This window comes from Pleurodeles waltl, chromosome 1_1 (assembly GCF_031143425.1).
Source record: "Pleurodeles waltl isolate 20211129_DDA chromosome 1_1, aPleWal1.hap1.20221129, whole genome shotgun sequence".
In the NCBI taxonomy this organism is placed as follows: domain Eukaryota; kingdom Metazoa; phylum Chordata; class Amphibia; order Caudata; family Salamandridae; genus Pleurodeles; species Pleurodeles waltl.
Window position 1 is genome coordinate 783,968,982 of NC_090436.1, and position 24,797 is coordinate 783,993,778.

At 45.3% G+C, this 24,797-nt stretch overlaps 1 protein-coding gene across 4 annotated transcripts in view; it reads right to left on the reverse strand.

The window, feature by feature from the left end:
• The window catches only part of ERCC6L2 (ERCC excision repair 6 like 2), a 1,058,011-nt gene that overhangs the window by 609,905 nt on the left and 423,309 nt on the right, over nucleotides 1-24,797 (reverse strand). For 3 of the 4 annotated variants that reach the window (XM_069227908.1, XM_069227899.1, XM_069227925.1), the window contains one exon: nucleotides 7,465-7,584. The exons of the other annotated variant lie outside the window; for it this stretch is intronic. In XM_069227908.1, the coding sequence (XP_069084009.1) occupies nucleotides 7,465-7,584 (120 nt within the window). The remainder of the gene's footprint in view (nucleotides 1-7,464; nucleotides 7,585-24,797) is intronic. 4 annotated transcript variants of the gene reach the window in all.

Genomic DNA, 24,797 nt, shown 5'->3' on the forward strand with positions numbered 1-24,797 from the left:
CTACTCCATTCTATGCTACTTAATTCTACGCTATTCCATTCTACATTATTCTACTCTACGCCACTCAAGCTATTCCACTGTATTCCACCCCATTCTACACTATTACACTGCATGCAAATTCAATTGTTGCTCCTCAACTGTATGGTATTCCACTGTACCCCACTCAAATGTATGCTATCACATTCCATCCCACTCCACAATACGCCACTCCAGTTTAAACCACTTCACCGTATGACACTCCACTATCCCTATTGCACTTCACGCCACCCCAATGTACACTAATATGCTATAGGCTATTACACTTTACACCACTTCAGTCTAAGCTACTCCACTCTATTCCACCTGATGCCACTCCACTGTACACTACTCCATTCTACACCACTCCAGTGTGTTCTCCTCCACTCTATACAATTCCACTCTAAACAACTTGACTACACACTGTGACACTCTACTACACTGCCAAATTTGCACTTGACTCTATGTCAGTATACTCTATAGTACAATACTCTAGTCCACCCTACAACAGTTTCCAGAACTGTACGACAAAGAACTCCACTCTACTGTATGATATGACCCTCCAATAAGTTTCCTCAACTTTTAGCTACGTCACTTCAATGTCTATGCTAATCAATTGTACCCTACTTCACTGTACACCACTCCACTCTATACTATTCCAGTCTGCGACACTACACTCTTCTACACTCTATTGTAGAGTACTCCACTGAACGATATTCCACTGTGTGCTACTCCACTTTATCGTAATCTATTCTACGCCACTACAGTGTATGCCACTCCACTCTACACTGCTCCATTTTATGACACGTTCCTCCACTCTATATAAATCCACTCTATAAAGGTCTACCACAATTCATGGCACTGTACGACATTCTTCTTCACTCTATCTCCGAACACTCCATTGTCCGACTCAATACTCCACTCTATGCCCATACGCTCCAATGTACAACACTCGATTCCACTATACAGTACTTTTCTATATGACACAGCCTCCATTCTACTGTACGAGACCCCACTCCAATATATAACAAGTTATGATCTATGCTATGCCAATACTCTCCACTCCATGCCACTCTATTGTATTTTACTCCACTGTACGTTACACCAATCTACTCGACTCTACTCCACCATACGAGAATTTACCTCACACCATGCTACTGTACAACAATCCACTCTACACAGCTCCACTATTTCACACACTGCTGTATTCTATGCAACTACACTCTATAACTCTCCTACACTGTGTGCCACTCTGACACTTTACTCCTGTCTATACCACTTCACTGCAATGTACGACACTGTACTATAACGATGCCACTGTACAACACTCTGCTCCACTCTACAATACTCTAGTCCTCCATACAACACTGTACGCAATCCTGTGTATGCTACTGCATCCCACTTTACTCCAGTCTACTCTGACACAGTCCTCCACTCTACTCCACCGTACGCCACTCCACTCTACAACACTCAATGCCATTGTACTCTATCACGTCGTATGCCAATCCACTGTACCATTCTACAACACTGTACTCTATAAAAATATAACTAGAACTGTATGTCTCTCTACTTTACTGTAGTCTACATCATTTTCCAATACTGTGCAACACCCCACTACACTCTACTGTACAACGCAGTTCTCCAATGTATGACACTTGATTCGACTGTATGCTACGCCACTCCATTCTACTACACTCCGCATCACTATAGTCAACACGCCACTCGACTCTATGACACTTTACTCCATCACACACTACCCTACTCCAGTGTTCTCTTCCACTATACTACACTTTATGCCACTGTACTATACTCTGCTCTGCTTCACTGTCCGTCACTCTACTCCACTGGGTGCAACTCCACTCTACAACAGTGTATGTGGTACAGTGTACAGTTCTGTAGAGTGGAGTTGCATACAGTGGAGCAGAGTGGCCACTGTGCTCTATGCCACTCAGCTCCATTCTAGGCCCATCCACTCTACGCCACTGTACTACACTTTCACTTTTGTAGTAATGAGGTCAGCATGCCCTGCGTGCTGACTGTCATTACTCTAAAGAAAAGAAAACAGCCTCAAGCTGCTCAGAAAACTGAAATGTTAAAAAGGAATCCCTTTGGTACAAGCACCAGTGGATCCTCTTTCAGTCCTCCCCCACTGGCCAATGACTGACAGAAGCACTGGGGAGGTAGTGTGGGGATCAGCCGACTCCCGCACTCAAGAGACTAAGGCCCTCATTCTGACCTTGGCGGGCGGCGGAGGCCGCCCGCCAAAGTCCCGCCGTCAGGTTACCGTTCCGCGGTCGAAAGACCGCGGCGGTAATTCTGACTTTCCCGCTGGGCTGGCGGGCGGTCGCCTTCAGACCGCCAGCCAGCCCAGCGGGAAAGAGGCTTCCACGATGAAGCCGGCTCGGAATCGAGCCGGCGGAGTGGAAGCTGTGCGACGGGTGCAGTTGCACCCGTCGCGTATTTCACTGTCTGCACAGCAGACAGTGAAATACATGTAGGGGCCCTCTTACGGGGGCCCCTGCAATGCCCATGCCAGTGGCATGGGCACTGCAGGGGCCCCCAGGGGCCCCGCGACCCCCCCTACCGCCATCCGGATCTCGGCGGTCCGACCGCCGGGATCTGGATGGCGGTAGGGGGGGTCGGAATCCCCGCGGCGGTGCAGCAAGCTGCGCCACCGCGGAGGATTCAATGGGGCCGCGGTACACTGGCGGGACCCCGCCAGTGGTGCCGGTCCGACCGCGGCTTTACCGCCGCGGTCGGAATCCCCATTGGAGCACCGCCGGCCTGTCGGCGGTGCTCCCGCGGTCCTCCGCCCTGGCGGTCAAAGACCGCCAGGGTCAGAATGACCACCTAAGACTTGAACCTAAAGAAAAACTAAAATTGGCTGCTTTAGACATATAAGGATTAACTGAGCAGCATGAGGGTCTTGGCAGAATGAAATGCACAAAGAAAGTGGCACAGGCTATTTTATTCATGTAGCACCTCTGAGATACCCTGTTTAAGGTTCAATACTGGTGCAAGTTCTCTCTTGTATGATACTGGCTTCAGTCGGAGGGGATGTTATATTTCAATTTTCTACAGCTGTAAGAAAGGTTGTGATTGACATGCTCTGGGCAAAAAGCACAACCTGCTCCCCATTCCTCCACATTTGTTGAAATGCTTACTTGTAATGATTGTCTGTAGCGTCAATGATGGAAGAAAGGTTGATGGAATACCATAGACTCTAGCATGTTGATATAGTAGTGTGTCCCATTATGGAGAGAGTTCCTTAAACTGTCACATGTTCTATATTGGCCTCTGCTTTTGCTGAATTAGGAAGGTGGATTCTGCAAAGTAGCTCCCTTCCCCCAGAAGAAAGACTGTACATTTGTCAGAGATACAGTGCTTAATCTAAGCTGGTGGTTGTAGGTGGGGCCCACCTGCATCCTCAACAAAATTTGATCCACAGCAAGAGAGAGGAAAACACAAAAGATGGAAGAAAGGGGGAAGAGAAAGATGGAAAAACAGTGATAAAGGGAACAAATATGGATGGAAAAAGAATCTGCATGACAAGAGATAAAGAGGTAGGTAGTGTCTGGTGGTGAATTTAAGAGACGTCAGGCGGAAACAAGACTGCATAACCTTGGTATTTGGCACCCTGACTGTCAATAGCGCCGGCTGTTGGATTCTGAATAACAAATTTGGGCCGGACATTTATTCTTTCACAAATTAGGCACTGAGGAGGTATTTCCACTTTATAATTCCAGCTGCCTGCATTGTGGCACTCCTGAACTTCAAGACACTGGTAGTGTTTATTTTCACATTCATGCTAGGTCACAATAAAAACACAGTATGCAATTGAATCCAGAAGATTTGAATTTTGCCTGGCTGTAGACTGAGATCTGTCATGAAATAATAGGTGTTTCTGCGTGACAGAAGAAAAGCTCTCCTGTGAAGGGCAAATTCTTACAATCCTCGTGTCCAATAAAAATCCTAGGTGCTGGGTTACTTATACTGGGAAGGATGCCAGTTTGCTGTTGGTTTTTGGGAGCCTCATAAGTGAGAGGCTTTGAGTCATTCCCAAAGATCTTACAGGTAAGACCTTGACTTCAGGAGTTTATCGTTCAAAAGAGTTTCATATTTATAAGGCGGGCCACTACTACCACCAAATATTTGATGAAGGCTTAAAGCAAGCACAATGAAAACCTTTAGGCCAAGTAAGAGTTGGGTGGAGGAGTATGCCTGGCTGGGGTACAGCTGAGGTCGATCACAAATGGCCTGGTATTCCACTGTGTGGATTATTCGGGTGCAGGAATGCCTGGCTCAATTTTAGACGCTGGAAAATCCTGCTGGTAAAATGACAGGGGTGCGGGGAGGGTTCCACGGGTACAAAAGCAGCACCATGGGTACGAAAGCAGCACGACCCATGCCTGACGCCCACCGAGAGCATTGTGGGAGCATTGACAGTTCTAGCCCCACTCACCTGCCCCCTTCCATTACAAGCTGCTCAGAGTTGGTGATAAATGGGAGCGTTAATACTTGTAGGAAAAGAAATGCCTCATATTTTGTCCTGCAAAAACAGGTCGTCTTAGTTTTCACCATTCCGCTAATAGCCATATTTTGGTGTGTGGATTGCACCTGGAACCGCGATTTCCAGACACGTAGTTTATCCACCCCTAAATCGGGCCCATTTATAATCCAGTCCTTTGCAGGAATAGCACCAGTTCTTTCTCACCACCCGTAAGAACGTACTGCACATTAAGCAGTGCTGATATTGAAAACCTACTTTAAAGGCTCAGGAGTCCTACTTCAATCAACCAATTAGGTAGTATGAGTGAGTCAGGGCACTAAGCTTAAAACTACTAAGTTGGAAGCACAAGACTTTAACCACTAAAACTGAGCAATGAAGTTGCAGAGATCACATGGGACGGGTAAGGCATAGGGTCTGTCCACAGGCCAGGCCATGTACCCAAATTCTGCTTTTCATGGCCTCAAGCTGTAAACTGTGCACAGCGAGGGTTAGAAATCAACTACATAATAAAAGTAAACACTGAAATTCACTGTAAAATCTCAAAGTTAAAAAACTACGCTATAGTTCTGGCTCAAACGCAACAAACCACTAAAATTGACCAGTGATTGTTAATAAGGCACATCACACTCGCCACAGTGAGTGGCGTTCGTCATGGTCAAAACACTGGGGAATTTCTAATTTCTTTCTCGGTCATTCTACACTGTTCTAGAATTTTCAGTCAGAGAATATTGCGGAGGACTCACTAAGAGATGTAAAGATGACATTCCAAGAACGCAAGGCACAAAACAGGGCTGCAGCAGAGCTAAGAGAAGGATACATACTTCTGCAAACTAGGTAACTCTCCTTGAAGGTGTCTGATGTCTCACTCCAACTGGAAGTTGGGTGTTCACGGTTTTAAGATCAGAAGAAGGGTGTCTCTATTGATGAGCATGGAGTAGCCACTGATATTGTGTATGGCACATGGAAACTGACCCCAGTGCTGAGTGGCCTTGCCTTTCCTTGTGCTCGCAAATATAGAAATCAGTGAACTACTGAGACAATGCATACATCTGGAGGGATATGTGCTTTCCACCGAGAAGGAGAACTGAAACATGGCTGTGCTGGGACAAGAGCCCTCATTACGAGTGGTCTGGTAAATGGACTGGATTTTCCCTATCCCCAGAGTAACCAATACTGGGGTATTGATAACACCCAAAAAAAACATTACAAGTTAGACCCTGAAGTCCACAAAGAAATGATGACTCACTGGAGGGAAATCAGTAATTCCTCCAGCAATTCCACATTTTATGGATTTCTCTTAGACAAACCGGAAAGAAGCAACAAACAAGGGACACAGAGTTGACAGGAGAAAACAGTTTTGCTAGTGGAACCACCCAAACTGCCTCAAAAATTGCCAACAAAGCTGTAGATAGTATTTCAAACAATGGAGCAGTCCATAGTGGAGTGTAACTCACAGAAAAGCAACACCTTAGTGACCTTTTGCATTGATAAGACACACATGGAAGTTGACTGCAGGATGTTATTCTGAAAGATGTGTGTGAATTGAAAGTATTCTGTGGCAATAAAGGGCTTGAGAGATATCCTCAATAGGCATATACCGCCTCATTTAGAGTTTAGAGCAAACTGAAAAACCATCAATGTTTGGAGGAAAATTCAGTCAGTATGGTAAAGGAAATTCAGACACTGGATTTCACTCCTTATTTAGAAGTTCTCCCAGGAACTGGAACATTTTCATGTCTATCTAAATTTGAAATGAGGCTTATAGCCAAATCTGGCGACTTAGAAGACGGAACATTAACAGAATGCAGGATCTGCTTTAGGAGACTGTGAGGGTGAACAAGAATTAGATCCTGTAATTATTCATGCCGTCACTTTCCACTAACACTGAACTGCTTTAACAAATACCAGTTAATTGTGAGGACATATAATAAAACAGTAGTAGCCTACCTGTGCAACACAACAAATTACCATGACTGCAAAGAAATAAGGATAAGATGAGTACATGGGGAATATGGAACAGAGACCTAAGTGAAACCTTCTGCATTTAAGTTACACTTAGATGTTCAAAGAGTGTTGCAACTCAGACATTTACATGATTGTATCACAAAGCATTCTTATTAAAGTGGGTTTTCCATGGCACACACTTTCCACCACTACACAATAACTCAGGTTACTATGAAGGGTCCGTATTAGAAAGGTCTGGAAAGCTATCTCTTGTCAGCCTCTGTAACTTTAGCAGAGCGGTATAAGGAGCAAAGGGCCTGATGTACTAACTTTTTTGCAGTCACATATAGTCCAATCAGCAAAATCAGGGGGTTTGCAGCTCCTAAAATGTGTTTAGAAATGAACACCAAATCGAAGATTGGAAGGAGCAAATATTGTGATTCCACTCCATTTTGCGGTTCAATGAATGTGATTGAAATTCCAGTCATAAACCATTGATTAGTTAGCAGTTCCTGGATGGGGTGGTAACCGACTCCAAAGGGGAAGGGCTTTCCTTTAGACTCCTTCATGAATCGAACTGGCAGCTTCACATGGAGTAGGGATAGTCTAGGGGACAGCGGGCAACTCTCAATGAAGTTTTTCAAAACTGAAAACTTAAAAAAAATATATATATTTACAAACAGCTTTAAAACAAAAACTGTCGAAATACTTTCAGGAGGATGGTGGTCTGCTATCCCTTTGAAGGTAGCCAATCGGAGGGAGTTCCAAATGTGCAACCTGCCTAAACAACATGAATTTCGCAGGTTGTTCTGAGAATCACTGTGAATCTCTAGTTTGCAAACCTCTAAGTACATAGGTTGAATCGCAAAACAAAATGCCGTTCACAAAAAGAAGAATTGCCATTTGTGTCCACTTTTGTGACCAGTATCTCGGAGTATCAAGTTCACAGTCACTTTATGCATCACAATATTACATCACAATTATATCATACATACCTTCATTTTGCCACTGTACATTGGATCAGAGATTGTTTCAAATGCTGCATCTTTGCTCTGCTTCACAAATTCAGGAAACTTGGCAAATACTTCTGTGCAGACCCTTTTAATAAGAGTGTCCTATAAATTCAAGATTTAAAATTTTTTGAAATGCTGTGCTAATGTGTCAAGACACATAAAATACATTAATTTAAATGCGACTTGTTACAGTTAATGCCAAACTTAAATAGGATTTCTCGTGAATCAGAAGACAGCATACTGTTTTAGTGTAAGGTATAATAAGTAAAACAATTTCACATTAGGACATAATGATTATGAATTGATCAAAAGCAAACTCAAACTAAGGTAAAGGCGATGCAAAATTTAATATAAAAATCAGATAAAATAAATGTAAAATTGTTCTAATGTTGTGCAGAGAACTGTATGTTTGTGGCGCCGCGAGAATTTTTTCTTTGGGTCACAGGGATGGGGAGGTGCATATTTGATCAATTAATGGCTAAATGCAAAGAGCCCTGGGTTACACGAGACTCTATAGGCACTCAGAAACAAAATTATTCTGTAATATCTCTTCTTTTTTCCACGGATTATACCATTTCATTGTCAACCATATCTATGGAGTTTCTGCTACCATAGTTTCTAATTGGAAAACAAAAAAGCTTTCATTCACACACTGTGCTTTTGATAAATTCTTTATAAATCAGCCAAACCTCCTCTTACATTTTTCCCAGCACTAAGTACTTAGGCAGATTCAGGATATTTACATGGACAGGAACACCTTGCATAACCAGCACAAGTCAGAATTCATCTAATTTTCTATTATGTACTTCTAAAAGATGTATGGCTTTGCTAGATCTTTATTGCCTACGAAAACTGTATGACTGGCCCTAGGAGCACTCAACCTGGCTGCAGTTTGGTCTTTAACTATCTGTGAAGTATGTCAACCTACACATGTTGGTTACTGCATTTATTATACTGAGTATAGAATTGCAGAATGATCTTAACACTCCATGTTGGGATTCTGCTTAGTAAATAACAGTAAAGTGAAATGTGTGCATGTTTTGTCAAACGAGGTTAGCTTTATCTGCTTCTGAAACCCGATGAGACCTAGAAGCTCAGAGACGTCATTATATTTGAGCCGTAAGAGATTGCACTTCCTTTTTAACGTCACTATAAATATAAAATGCAGCTGAAAAGCCATATGGGGTCTGGATTTTACTCCCAGCAAAGAGCTCACAATTGTACCTTAATTAGAAATTATAATTAATTTTAGTTTTTACAATACTTTACCCACAAAGCATTCAGCAAAGAACAAACCTGCCACATGCTGGGTAACACCCGCATCAAAACAACATATTTTAGGGTTATCAGATAACCATATGGAAGAAAGAAAAGAAGTCATTCTCGAACATCTGTAAGCGTAACCACAGACTAAGAGACGATATCTCTATAACAAGTCTAGTTGAGATCCCGTTTGCAATATCAACCAAACCATCCGCCTTTCTCCCCTTCCTGTGAGATACAGTCCCAAGATCCAGACCAAAAAATGGCAACTGAACACCTCTTGATTCCTCAGGATGTAGTAGGACTCAGCAAACCACATAAATAAGCATTAGACGTTAAACATAACCGATGAACAAAGTAAAAGGTAAAGAGGATGATCACAACTCTGGATTGGGGCTCAAACGTCATTGTGTTAGTGGGCTCCTTCAGACACCATCATAATCTTACCCTTATCTGCATTCTGGCAGGCCACAGATCACCCCTGTGACTAAAGAATGATTACTCAGCCAAATCTACTTCAATATCTGCCAGAAACATGAAGATGCGTGCTGCCCTGGGGAGGCTGCGTGCAATTCAGTGTGGGCCTCCTGTGACCAGCGCCCTAGGATGGAATGATCCTTCGTACTCTGTGGCTGCTGTTGTGCCTGGCATATGAGGGCTGTTCCCACAGGAGGTTGTCAGATACTGCAGGATAGCCCAGGTCCACTGCCAGTGGACCCTGAGAGCCAGTGGAACCTTGCAAGGAGGGGCAGATGGGGTAATTGCCCTGGAGTGGGCATCTCACTGTGGAGGTAAAGGTTACGATTCCTGGTAAGTCAATATATACCAGACAGAGCAGTGTTTGATGTGTGAAACTCAGCAGGGAGGTCTGTGTGTGGATCTGCACTGTGGCAGCAATGCTCGAGGAGCCTAAATGCCTGCATGAAAATCATGCTTCTTAGTGGACATCAAGCTGACTACAGCCTGCTCCCCTGGGGAAATGAAGTGTCGGTGAGGACTACATGGATGCTTAGGATATATGAATCGGTGCTACGGTAACAAAAGCTGCTATTGGGTACAACTAACAAGTGGTTCTCGTAAAGCTCTAGGGACAAAGGGAGGGCTCCCAATTCTCCAAGACCAGGATGATTGTAAAATAAAGTCTATCCATCAAGATATGTGAGACAGCCTTTACGAAAAAGGCAAGAAAATGGAGACCTAGACACGGTTTATGAATTGGACGTTTGAGCACTGAAACATGCAGACATCCTTGATAGATCATCAAATCTTGGAAATTACGTCCGACAGTTCAAAATGAAGATAGAGCACTCAAGGTCATAAAGATCAAAGAAGATCATGGAACATGGTCCAGATGCAACAATGTCAGAATTATCAGTGGATCAGAATCTATCAATAATGGAATTAAGGAGACATTTCTTGGAGGCCGCTCTCTATGACTTGTTTCGTAGGAATAGCTTCTCACCAGTCTTCTTTGTAGAAAGATCAAAAAGATTGCTGCTTGTAAGACAGATGTCCAAAGCACCTCAGGAACCAATAACTTCTTGAGCTACAGAGACCGAGAAACAGCAATCAGACTCGCCCATGAAAATGTAACGTCTACTACGCAGTATTTCCATATCACTCTTCCCAGACTATCATTGTACAAGAAGCTTGTTGATTGTTCAATAGCAAACAGCAACCTTTGAACACTCAATGCAACCTGTTATACACTGCCTCCCAAAGATTTAATTTTGATGGTACTCATTACTCAAGACAACTCTAAGGGATCAACTGCCATCGCCCCCTCATGCAGTGGGTGATGATGACAGATATGGGCATGGCCCATAATGACTGATTCTGCTTGCTATATGCTAACAGTTATTCATTGTCCTGTGCTGTAGCATCTTGTTGCTCTGTCTTTGCTATGGCCAGAGGCTAGGGAATGACCAATATGCATGCTCATCTTCTAAATACATGCAATTGTTTATTCACACTCACTGAATCCTGCTATAGATTTACTTGTAGACACTACATGAGGTTTGGCTGATATAAATTACTTTTTTTCTCCTTCTAGTGTGGATACTCTGGCTCTGCCCACCTATATTGCAATTGGCCAACCACCACAGCATAATTACAGTAAGTGCTGAATTAAGCATACTTTAGAGTTTAGCAGGCTCCATTTCATCCATTTATCTACGGTGGTTGTCAAAATGTATCATTATAGTTTGGGTGGGAAGGACAGATTCCCTGCCAGTTGGGGAGTACACCGTAGGTAGACGGTGCTTCATTATAATTTCAGAGTACATATTTGTGACACGTTTTACCTCACGATTTTCAGTGACTCACTTGGCAACCCATATTGATGGATGCTCCCTCTTCTTGTTACTGTACACATTTCATGATTTTGTGTATGATTCAATCCTTGCATATTCCTAATCATGAGCTGAAATGTTGATCTGTGCTTTGAATTGGACATGTAAAGGCTAGGATGTGAAGAATGAGCGGCTGCTGCCTTTTCACCACCTACATCACTCATGCCAAGGCTGTGCTGCTGTGGATTAAGAAGACTCTGCCACTCTGAATAAGAAGCATTTGAGACCCGGGGGAAGATCCTTGATCGATCAGGGTGAGCATGAAGGACTTATACTATCCTGCAATTCTATTATGACCTACATTTAACATATAGAGAACTGGACCATTATATGAACTCCTAAATTGATTTCTGACTCATCATATAGAATGTTTGTCGTGCAAGAATACTCTCACTTCACAAACATGCTCTCTAACCTTGCTCAAGTTGTTCTGGATTCAGAACTTCCTGTTTGGCCACACCATGACCGCCACTAGGGATTTTCGTTGGAGGCCCTATTAGGTTCCTTGTTCAAGGCTGAGGTGGAAATGAGCTTTTGGATCATTTTATTAATAACCAGTATAATAATCTCGAACAGATTTGCACTAGATTAAATTGCTCGGAGGCTGAGAGGCCAGGACAGGAATAGCTCCATGCCTTGTTGTGTTAAGGCTGGATACTTACAGATATGCATTGTAAACTGAGGCATTTCAGTGAAATTGCTGACCACGCAGTCACATTTCTGGGGAAACATATAGTAGCTTGGGCTATGGGGAAGTGGGGATGCCCTGGGAAAATGCTCGCTAGGATGCAAAAAGCTGTATGGGCTTCTAGGAACATCAATACTATAGAACCTGCTTAAGTCTACTTATCATATAACACCCCTGATATCTTTGACCTATTCATGGAATATTATTATAATCAACTCTGCTTTTCAGAGAAATCCTACTCTGATATTCCTGTATCGGAATATCATGACTATGGCATAGCTAGAAAATCTTGAAAAGGAAAATTTATAACAATAATTCATGATGGGTAAAAAAAGAAATTGTCTAACATTATGCTAAATGGTTAAGCTTGGGAGCAGATGGTCTCAGCGTAGATTTTTATTTAAAAAAAATGCATGTCCTGGCCCACCACAATCTGACAGAGTTTGAAGAAGAACACAGCTGTGATTGCCTTCCACGACCCCCAGGAACGCTGTTAATTACACTCTCCTAAAAGCCTGGAAAACATTTGAGTGGCGGATACACAATAGCAGTCCTTAAAGTGGAGATTGGAATTGAGCTGCTTTCTTAGATATCACAGCTCTATTTGAACCCCACTGCCAGGGCCAGAGTTAACAGTGCCCTATCTGGCTCATAACATTAAGTGTGACATCCATCAGGGATGCCATTATCCCTGTAATGAGCTGAGCCATTTGCTTGTGCAACAGGATACCACATTTGCATACTGGAATTGATTTTCCCGTTGACGGAGAGCACAAGATAGTGTATGCTAGAATTTCCACTGCAGTGTACGGATAATTTCTGTGCGCAACTTAGGAACCAGATTTTACTGTGCGAAAGCAGATGTATCCAGGAACAATGGGGAACAGTTTTGAGGCGCCTATCGAACTAGGTAGACAGCTGGGTCAAATTCCTGTGAATTTGCTTGGCTGTATAGCAATTAACGAAAATGCTAGTTGCTCTCTGGCTACTATTTTTTTCCACATAGCCATTACCCTGGCTCATTCGTTCTTCAAGTCAAATCAATTCCTTATGATAAAATTAGCCAGGGTGGGTAAAGCTAAGCTAAGCTGGAGAGTACATACTTTACATTATGTGGCTGGGTCCTCCTCCGCACCTCTTTCAGAACTATATTTTCACATGGTATAGGCACAGATCACATATTTTAGGATTCACAGTGCTTTGGGGTTGCCTCAACATGCCGCAGAAAGGTAGGCAGCTTCACAGTATCCTCTCGTGACGGTTATTCCGTTGCCAGCCAGAGGCCAAACAGTGGCTTAGACCCAGTGAGGTATACTGTGCACTGGTTTGCATGTAGACAGAGCATTACGCGCTTGCATTTACCTCCTCTGCCACCTGACTTTCATCTTCCGAAAGGACAGGAAGTCAGTTAGATTGGGGAAGATCTATTTGTAGATGATACATTTAAAAATCTGTACCACTCCCGGGGTATGGAAAGTATGACAAGACATTTGTATAACTTCCTTTGTTAAAGGATATCCAGTGAGCTGAAGACATAGCTCCTAACATACTCGGAGGAATTAGCCCCGCCTGCAGGCATTATTAAAATGAATGATTGAAACTCCAGATTCACAACACTTAATTTCCAGGGCCTACAGGAAAATGCTTGGGGTGTCTGCTTCAGTTCCTCAAGTCGCTATCAGAAGAGCAGTGGGCCTTGTGCTGTGTGTACATACAGTCTGCTAAGCAGTCATAGTAAAAGGCTGGACCTTGTGGTGGAGTATCTCTCCGCTGCATCTGGAGAGGAGCCTGTAATAAGGTTTGAGCCATACTGGCAGGCATAAAAACAACCTCAGAGAGTCTTTGCGCCAGTACTGGCTAGGCCACACCAGGGCAATGAGGATCAGGGAACAGTGATCCACATTTGCCTTCCTCTTTACCTTGGGGACTAGGGAAAAAAGAGTAAGGGCGTAAGCTATGACGGTGGACAATCTTATCAAAAAGGCATTGACCTTGGTTCTCAATTGTCAGTGCCTGCTGGTGGACTATTGGCATTTCTTGTTCTGGGACATAGCAATCAAGTCCAGAGTACAGCGACTACACTTGTAGTCCAGAGGTTCTTTGAGAGCACCCATTGGTAGCTATCTGAGAGAGCTCGACTAAGCGCATCTGCTTGGTCGTTCTCATAACCTGGAAGATGTTACAAAGCAACATTCACTTGGGTGGAGATGGGCTAGTCTCACAGCATTTGTGCTTCTTCAGAGAGGATGGTAGCTTGTTCCTCCTTGACGATTTTTGTTGTTTGTGTTGGCTGCCCTGATGAGAGTAGCCTATAAGAACATCCTATGCTACCAACCTCACGAGGAACAACTGTAGGTCCAGTCTTACTGCTTGTAGCTTCAGGATATGACATGGCGTATCTTCTCCATATCTGGCCAGAGTCCTCAAGTCACTAGTCCTTCATATGGGCTATCCAGCCCTCCACTGAAGCATCTTTTTCCATAGCTGTCCTTTCTCTCGAGGGCTGAAAAGGAAGGTCTGCATTTAAGTGCAATGGACAACTCCAACCCTGCAGCACCTGATCTAACCTGCTTGGTACCTCGATTCATTTGCCGAATTATCCAAACATTGTTGATGTTAATCTAGTTCCTGCTGAATGGGCCTCATCCTGAGCCTGCAGACAGGTTTTAGTACAATGTAGTATTGCATTAAGCCAAGAAAACACTTGTAAAGTGTGCAGAAACTATTTGTTTGGTGCAAAAGGTTTTTGTCATGATCTGCAGTTTTTGTGTCCCGTCTGTTGAGGAGAAGGCTCTTCCTAGCTATGAACTCTTGATTGTCCTCAAGAACTGCAGCCATTTTACCTTGATGACTGAAGATTTGTTGGTGTTTATTGTCAGGTTTAATCTGCGAAATAGGCTGACTGATGCAGGAGACTGCAGAGTTATTTGTCCACTCCCTTGATGGGGCTTTAACAAACCAGACATCCAAGTATGGGAATACTTGTAGATTCTGAGGTCTCAAGAAAGCAGTCACTGACCCTAGGCACTTTGTAAAGATAAGAAGCACAGACCTGAGTCCAGAGGAAAGTGCCTTAAAATGACAGTGATATCATGAAACTAAAAGCACGGGTATTGCCTATGCAATGCCTATCCAATGTATTGGGATATGCAGCCTGAAGGTCCAGTGAGGTAAGGTATTTCTTTCCTGAAGCATCAGAAGGTCACCACTTGAAAGTCTCTGAAGTCAATTATTGGCCTCCATCATCCTACCATCTTCTTGATCCGAAAGAACCTATAGTAAATACCTTGATTCCTGTGGGACAGATTCTATTGCTCCTTTCAATAAGAGGCTCCTACAGCAGCTCCCACAGGCCTGAAATTATGATCTTATCTGGGTAGATGGCAGGGTGGTTTCTACAAGAAATCTAATGTTTGCCCATTTCATCCCAAGGGAACCACCGCGGTCTTCAGTTATGGGTTCCCAAGCAGGGGCAAACATGGACATTTTCCCCACAATCAGATGGAGTCTGGATGATGGGAGGACAGCTTGGAAGAGTCAAGCTCTTTTTTGATTGTTCTGAAAACATTATAGGGATTTTCTTTTTGTTCTTCCTAATGCTCCGCTGTAGTTCTGTCACTGGCTCCTTGAGGAGGAACATACTTGATCGTAGCTCCCTATTCTTGAGGGGTAATAAGATCTTTGACTTCAGTATTGTGTGAAACGTTAACACGACATCCAAGGCCATTTCAGACAATACATATGTCAAAGAAGACCTGAGTGTGCAAGAAGACCTGAGTGTGCTGTGAGTCACAAAAAGGAGTTGAAACAGAAAGCCAATATTGTAAGGCTCCTAGGAAACATGATGTATCTGTATCGGTCTAGACATTCTGTAAGGCATCTTTCCACATGCTTCTAAAGCAGGGTCAGCATGTCTAAGATTTTCAATCGACCCTGAAGATGGAAAGCCATTTCTCTGTAGCAATGCAGTCCATATCAGCCTGCGTTAGAGACAAACAAGTTACTTACCTTCGGTAACAATAAATCTGGTAGAGACATATTCTAGTTGCAGATTCCTTACCTTAGAATTTCCTCCAGGTGTCAGACTGGATCTGGAGATTTTTCTTCAAGCAGTACCCCTGGTGTGCCGTCAGGTGGCGTCGGTCGACTCAGCGGGCGTTGTTGGCATCATGATTGCTGTGATGATGTCGCGGTCGTATATAGGCGCCACCCCAGCGCGCTGACGTCAGTTTCTCTTCACGACTTTCCATGCCAGTAGCCTGGAGCCATGAAGAACACTAAGGGCCTGATTCTAACTTTGGAGGACGGTGTTAAACCGTCCCAAAAGTGGCGGATATACCACCTACCGTATTACGAGTTCCATAGGATATAATGGACTCGTAATACGGTAAGTGGTATATCCGCCACTTTTGGGACGGTTTAACACCGTCCTCCAAAGTTAGAATCAGGCCCTAAGAATGGTGCACCAAAACTAGGGTCCTTAAAGGGAAGTTCCTGTCCCTAGAAATCAGTTCGCACAGCAGGCAGGATGGGTGGGTCAGTAAGGAATCTGCAACTAGAATATGTCTCAACCAGATATATTGTTACCGAAGGTAAGTAACTTGTACATCTGATAGAGACTTCTAGTTGAAGATTCCATACCTTAGAATAGATACCTGAGCAATACCATCCCTGGTGGTGGGCTGCAAACTAAGATCACACCAAGAATTCTTGCAGGACCGAACGGCTGAAGTAGCCATCTCTGCGGACCTGACTATCAAGGGCAGTAATGATTAGTGAATGTGTGCAGGGATGCCCACGTCACTGCCTGGCAGATATCCAGGACTGGAACTCCGCATGCTAGCGCTGTGGTAACAGCAGATGCTCTGGTAGAATGACCCCCAAACCCTCAGGGGTTGCTTTTTCACCAAAACGTAGCACATTTTGATGCAGAGGCTACCCATCGCAAGATGGTCCTCTTCTGCACCGCCCTTCCTTTCTCTGCACCCACATAACACACAAAGAGTTGATCGTCCACACGGAAATCTTTAGTACGATTTAGGTAGAACGTCAACGCTCTTTTTGGATCCAGGCAGTGGAGTCTCTCCTCTTCACGAGAGGGATTTGGGGTAAGTAAAAAGTAGGCAGGGTGATTGACTGGCCTACATGAAAAGGTGGCACCACTTTGGGGGGGGAGGGGGGGGGGGGGGAAAGCCCTGGTATGAAGCACCACTTTGTCAGGATGGACAGCCAGAAATAGTGGCTTCGAAGAGAGAGCCTGTAGCTCACTCACTCTGCGAGCGGAGGTGATTGTAATCTAGAAGGCAGTTTTAAAAGCAAAGAGAACAGTTGTGGAACGGCTCAAAAAGAGTACACATGAGGTATGTGAGGACCAAGTTCAAATCCCAATAGGGCATTATAAATGGGATAGGAGGAAACATGTGGGCGAGTCCTACAACCCCTTCGCTGCCAGGCCTTTTCCCCCTCCTGTGCCAGGCCGTTTTTTGGCTATTTGGGGCAGTTTACGCTTAGGCCCTCATAACTTTTTATCCACATAAGCTAGCCAAGCCAAATTTGCGTCCTTTTTTCCCCAACATCCTAGGGATTCTAGAGGTACCCAGACTTTGTGGGTTCCCCAGAAGGAGGCCAAGAAATTAGCCAAAATACAGTGAAAATTCCATGTTTTTTTTTTAAATGGGAAAAAGGGGCTGCAGAAGAAGGCTTGTGGTTATTTCCCTGAAAATGGCATCAAAGGGTTTGCAGTGCTAAAATCACCAGCTTCCTAGCTTTCAGGAACAGGCAGACTTGAATCAGAAAACCCAATTTTTCAACACAGTTTTGGCATTTTACTGGGACATACCCCGTTTTTAAGATTTTTTGTGCTTTCAGCCTCCTTCCAGTCAGTGACAGAAATGGGCGTGAAACCAATGCTGGATCCCAGAAACCTAAACATTTCTGAAAAGTAGACAATATTCTGAATTCAGCAAGGGGTAATTTGTGTAGATCCTACAAGGGTTTCCTACAGAAAATAACAACTGAAAAAAAATAATATTGAAATTGAGATGAAAAAAACTGCAATTTTCCTCTACGTTTTACTCTGTAGCTTTTTCCTGCAATGTCAGATTTTTTAAAGCAATATACCGTTACGTCTGCTGGACTCTTCTGGTTGCGGGATACATAGGGCTTGTGGGTTCATCAAGAACCCTAGGTACCCAGAGCCAATAAATGAGCTGCACCCTGCAGTGGGTTTTCATTCTATACCGGGTATACAGCAATTCATTTGCTGAAATATAAAGAGTGAAAAATAGGTATCAAGAAAACCTTTGTATTTCCAAAATGGGCACAAGATAAGGTGTTGAGGAGCAGTGGTTATGTGCACATCTCTGAATTCCGGGGTGCCCATACTAGCATGTGAATTACAGGGCATTTCTCAAATAGACGTCTTTTTTACACACTCTTTTATTTATGGAAGGAAAAAATGTAGAGAAAGACAAGGGGCAATAACACTTGTTTTGCTATTCTGTGTTCCCCCAAGTCTCCCGATAAAAATGATACCTCATTTGTGTGGGTAGGCCTAGCGCCCGCGACAGGAAATGCCCCAAAACACAACGTGGACACATCCCATTTTTTGACAGAAAACAGAGGTGTTTTTTGCAAAATGCCTACCTGTAGATTTTGGCCTCTAGCTCAGCCGGCACCTAGGAAAACCTACCAAACCTGTGCATTTCTGAAAACCAGAGACCTAGGGGAATCTAAGATGGGGTGACTAGTGGGGCTCTGACCAGGTTCTGTTACCCAGAATCCTATGCAAACCTCAAAATTTGACCAAAAAAAACACTTTTTCCTCTCATTTCGGTGACAAAGTTCTGGAATCTAAGAGGAGCCACAAATGTCCTTCCACCCAGCGTTCCCCCCAAGTCTCCCAATAAGATTGATACCTCACTTGTGTGGGTAGGCCTAGCACCCACGACAGGAAATGCCCCAAAACACAACGTGGACACATCACATTTTTTTACAGAAAACAGAGGTGTTTTTTGCAAAGTCCCTACCTGTAGATTTTGGCCACTAGCTCAGCCGGCACCTAGGGAAACCTACCAAACCTGTGCATTTTTTTAAACTAGAGACATAGGGGAATCCAAGATGGGGTGACTTGTGGGGCTCTGACCAGGTTCTGTTACCCAGAATCCTATGCAAACCTCCAAATTTGACCAACAAAACACTCTTTTCTCTCATTTCGGTGACAGAAAGTTCTGGAATCTAAGAGGAGCCACAAATTTCCTTCCACCCAGCGTTCCCCCCAAGTCTCCCGATAAAAATGATACCACACTTGTGTGGGTAGGCCTAGCACCCGCGACAGGAAATGCCCCAAAACACAACGTGGACACATCACATTTTTTAACAGAAAACAGATGTGTTTTTTGCAAAGTCCCTACCTGTAGATTTTGGCCTCTAGCTCAGCCGGCACCTAGGGAAACCTACCAAATCTGTGCATTTTTTTAAACTAGAGACCTAGGGGAATCCAAGATGGGGTGACTTGTGGGGCTCTGACCAGGTTCTGTTACCCAGAATCCTATGCAAACCTCCAAATTTGACCAACAAAACACTCTTTTCTCTCATTTCGGTGACAGAAAGTTCTGGAATCTAAGAGGAGCCACAAATTTCCTTCCACCCAGCGTTCCCCCAAGTCTCCCATTAAAAATTATACCTCACTTGTGAGGGTAGGCCTTGCGCCCGCGACAGAAAATGCCCCAAAACACAACGTGGACACATCCCATTTTTTTGACAGAAAACAGAGGTGTTTTTTGAAAAGTGCCTACCTGTAGATTTTGGCCTCTAGCTCAGCCGGCACCTAGGGAAACCTACCAAACCTGTGCATTTTTTAAAACTAGAGATCGGGGAATCCAAGTTGGGATGACTTGTGGGACTCTGATCAGGTTCTGTTACCCAGAATCCTTTGCAAACCTCAAACTTTGGATAAAAAACTGGTTTTCCTCACATTTCGGTGACAGAAAGTTCTGGAATCTGAGAGGAGCCACAAGTTTCCTTCCATCCAGCGTTCCCCCAAGTCTCCCAATAAAAATGATACCTCACTTGTGTGGGTAGGCCTAGCGCACACGAAAGGAAATGGCCCAAAACACAACGTGGACACATCACTTTTTGTCACAGAAAACAGAGGTGTTTTTTACAAAGTGCCTACCTGTGGATTTTGGCCTCTAGCTCAGCTGGCCCCAGGGGGGCAGAAATGGCCTAAAATAAATTTGACCTCCCCCCCCGGGAGCGGCCCTTGCCTACGGTGTCACTCCCCTTGCGTGACTTTGGCGCAAAAAAAAAAAAAGCCCCGGTGCCTAGTGGTTTCTGCCCCCCTTGGGGGCAGATTCACCTAAAATCGGCCGATTTGCCCCCAAGGGGGGCAGAAATGGTCTAAATACAATGTGCCCCCAGGGGAGCGACCCTTGCCTAATGGGTCGCTCCCCATCTAAAAAAAAACAAACAAACGAAAAAAACACCAAAAAAAATTAGCCCTGGCGTCTAGAGGTTTCTGCCCCCCCGGGGGCAGATCGGCCTAATAACAATAGGCCGCAGAAATGGCCTAAAATAAATTTGACCCCCCAAACCCCCACCCGGGACGACCCTTGCCTACGGGGTCGCTCCCCTTGTGTGACATTGGCGCAAAAAAAAAAGATCCCCGGTGCCTAGTGGTTTCTGCCCCCCTTGGGGGCAGATCGGTCTAATTAAAATAGGCTGATCTGCCCCCCAGGGGGGCAGAAATGGCCTAAAATAAATTTTCCCCCCAGGGGAACGACCCTTGCCTAAAGGGTCGCTCCCCTTGCGTGAAATTAACGAAGAAAAAAAAACTCCCTGGTGTCTAGTGGTTTCTGTCCCCCTTGGGGGCAGATTGGCCTCATACAAATAGGCCAATCTGCCCCCAAGGGTGGCAGAAATGGCCTAAATGTAATTTGCCCCCTAGGGGAGCGACCCTTGCCTAAGGGGTCACTCCCCACCTCTAAAAAAAACAAAACAAACAAAAAAAAGACCCTGGTGCCTAGTGGTTTCTGCCTTTAAAAAAAAATGCCCCCCCGGGAGCGACCCTTGCCCAAGGGGTCGCTCCCTTATGCCAATTTCCAAATAAAAATAAACCCCCTGGTGTCTAGTGGGCATTTCAAAAGCCGGATTGCTTTACAATCCGGCTTTTGAAACGCTGAGAGAGACTTCAAAAGGGAAGGAAATACATTGCCTTCCCTTTGAAGCCTCTCCGGGCCTCCCTCACGTGATCGGAAGAGAAATGCTCTGCATTTCTCCTCCGAAGGAGGAGGCCTCTGTGACAATCAGCACGCGATGCGCTCTGATGTCACAAGGGGGCTGGGGTGGAAGTGGAAGGAATTCCCCTTCCATCCAAGACTGGGGTTGTGGGTGGGGGGCCCAAGGGGGGAGCGCTAGCGCTCCCCCCGGTTCCTGGGTGGAGGACGAGGTGATCTCGTCCAAGGCACCCGGGAACCGGTGCCTTGGACGAGATCACCTCGTCCAAGGCACAGAACAAGTTAAGAAACCTCCCAACAATGGGACACTTGAATAGAGAAGGATGGTCTGGCAGCCTTAAAAAGGCAGAGATGGTAGATAAATAACCATTGAGGGTGTCCAGAGCAGAGCATTGCTAGGCATGAGAGAGAATGAAGAGAACCTCCGAGAGAGGTGTAGAAAGGGAATCAACAGACTTGTTGATACACTATGCCACACATTTGTTCCGACAACAGGGGTACACCATTTTGGTAGGGGGACGCCTGGCTGCCAAGATTAATTCACAGATCAGACTTCGGTCAGAAGGTCGAAAGCTGTCAACTGCTGCCACTCAATCTCCCTGCAAGGAGGCCAAGACTGGACAGATTTGCGTGAAGGTGAAGGGTGAAGGTGCCATCCCAATCCCAGGAGTGACGCATCTGTCACTATTGTGAGATGAGGTTGGGGAAGGGAGAGAGATCTGCTGTTGACCCAATCTGGATTCGATAACCACCACTGCAGATCTAGTGCAGTCCCCTCCGAGATCTGGACCATGCTAGAGAGATTCCCCAGATGCTGTGCCCACTGGGATTTCAGGTCCCACTGCAGAGCCCGCATATGCCATCTGTCATGTTGGACCAGCAGGATGCAGGAGGACATGAGGCCCAGCAGCCTCAGAGTCATTCTCACTGAAATCCAGGATAGAGGCTGAAACTTTGGGATCATAGCCCAAATATCCTTGAGACTCCTTTCTGGAGGATAAGCCCGAAACTGCACTGTGTCCAGAACAGTTCTGATGAAAAGGAGCATCTGAGAGGGAGTCAGGTGTGACTTCGGCACGTTTATAGTGAACCCCAGCGAATGCAGGAGGTTCGCCATTGTCTGGAGGTGGGAGAAGACAGCCAGGGGCGAGTTCACCTTCAACAGCCAACTGTCAAGGTATGGTAAGACTGAAACCCCTAATCTGCGCAGATGAGCAGCAACTACTACCATCACTTTCGTGAACCACTGAGGGACGCTGGTAAGGCCGAAGCGGAGCACGGTGAACTGAAAGTGCCTGTGACCTACCACAAATCACAAGTAACGTCTGTGAACCGGTAGGACGGGTCTGTGGAAATAGACGTCCTACAAGTCCAACGCTACCTTCCAGTCTCCAGGGAAGAAAGGACCTTGGCTAGAGTTAGCATTCTGAAATTCCCCTTCTTCAGGAAGAGATCAAGGGACTAGAGATCTAAGATAGGGTGAAGGCCCTTGTCCTTTCTGGGCACCAGAAAGTAACAGGAATAACAACCATGACCTACTTCTGGCACAGGGACCATCTCTATTGGTCCCTTGGCCAAGAGAGCAGTGACTTCCTGGCGGAGAAGTGCCAAATGAGCCTCCGACAGATGATTGAATAATGGTGGCATGGCCGGAGGGGAAGTCTAGAAGGGGAGGGAGTAGTCCCTTCAGACGATTTGCAACACCCACCTGTCCGTGGTTATGGAGCAGGTGATGGCGGATCCTGCCATCAACTGGTCCGGGATGTTCCAACTGACTAGGATTGCCGGTGCCCAGGAACCCTTAAAGCGCTCAAACACTGAGTCTGCCTTGTCTCCAAAAAGATGGGTGCCATCAAAGGGCATGTCCATTAAAGACTGCTCAACATCCCCTGAAAAGCCAGAAGTCCTCAACCAGGCATGGCGCCTCAAGGCCACTGTCAATGCAACCGATCCACCTAGTGAGTCAGTTGTATCCAGTACACAACGAATCATGAACTTTGCTGCCTCTCCCCCATCTGTAACAGCTTGGGAGAGACCCGCCCGGACCTCCTAAGGCACTCGAGGCAGCGACAGTATCCCAGAGAGTATGTGAGTATCGGCCCAGAAGGCATGTAGTGTTCACGGACCGGAGCGCTAAACTGGTAGAAGAAAACATTTTCTTCCCAAAGTTATCCGGCCTTTTTGATTCCCTATCCGGGGGAGCAGAAGGGAATGCGCCAGATGATGAAGAAGCCTGGATCACAAGGCTCTCAGGCTTTGGATGTTGGGTCAGAAATTTTGGGTCAGTTGGCGCAGGTCGATGGCGGCGGGCAACCGTCCTATCCACAGGAGCCCCTGTGTTGGATTTGGATCAGGTACCCAGTAGGACTCCTGTAAGTGCTTCATTAAAGGGAAGGAGGGGTTCCAAATTGGAAGGTTAATCCTGACCTCCAAAGAAGGAAGCTCGAGGTCCAAAAACCCTTCTTACCACCATGGAGTATGAAGTTCCTTCCTCCGTAACCACGGTAGAAAGAGAAAGCATGCCAGCCTCAGGAGAGGTATCTAGTCCGCTAGCGTCACCCAAATCCTGAACCAAATCCATGTCAGGGTCAAGCTGGTATTCTAAAGGGTCAGCGACCCCTATACACTATCCCCATATCCATACCCATAGAAAGGAGGGTCTGGATCTTCCCTGGGCCCAGGAAAACCCATGGAAAATGGAATCAACATCGAGCAACGCCTTTCTAGCTCTGGGTCGTCAGGAATAAGTATAGGACTGACATCGACTGTGGGCCTAACCGACGTCGAGTGCGTTGACGTCTGTCCGGACTCCAGAGAAGGTCGTGTTGGCACGACCAGAGTCAGGACAGATCCAAGTATGGATCTGGAAGTGCCGCCCGGAGCCAAAGCCGCCGAAGTGGAACCCGAGGGGGCCCACACTGACTCTTCTGGGCCCGAAGGTGGGTCAGGCTGCACAAAGATGAGGTCAACGCTCTTCCTGCGTCGTCCGAGCGACAGGGTGAAGTCAAAGAACTTTTGGCCTTCTTCGACTTCTTTTTCTTGTGACCCGATCGTCCTGATGACTTGGACGGAGAGAAGTGGTGATGACTCTACGACCGGTCTCTTGACCTTCCTTTCGAACGAGACCGGGAGCGACGCGGAGTTGAGTGCCAATAGTTTTTTTCACCACCTTCGTGGCAGTGACTGGTGGAGCCTTTTGCATGGAACCATCCCCCAAGGAAGGAGGACATTTCATGTTTTCTATCCGATAAAGTGCTAACCACCTTGCCCTTTCTTTCAGAGTTTTTGAGGGAAATGTTTTAAAATGTCCCAAGTAGAAGCTTTGTGCGCAAAATAAAGACAGCAGGTGCACTGGTCAAGAAGCTCCTCAATGTAAATCTTCTTTTGGCCACAACTGGAGCAAGACTTCAACTTTTAGTTGTAGTATCAGATGACGACACCCGACTGACCTGCTGGATCGGCAATGAGATAAAAATAACTCTAGAGTTCCATAAAAATAATGTACATTTTGATAAAAGCTGAATACTCGGCTGGCTGAAGTCCAGGAAGAATGAAATAGAGTTTGTGAAGTAATTGTTTCCATCCCCAAGGCAAAAGTATACATTTCAGTAACACATATCATAGAGTTCTATTAAGCCTCATCTTGCCTGCATCAACTGATCACTGGGTGTCACCTCTCAAGAGACAAACCTAGTTATTAACTGGACATACACACATACACTGTCAACCATACTATAATGCTGGACTACTAGTCCCAATTTTGCTGGAGTGATAGTT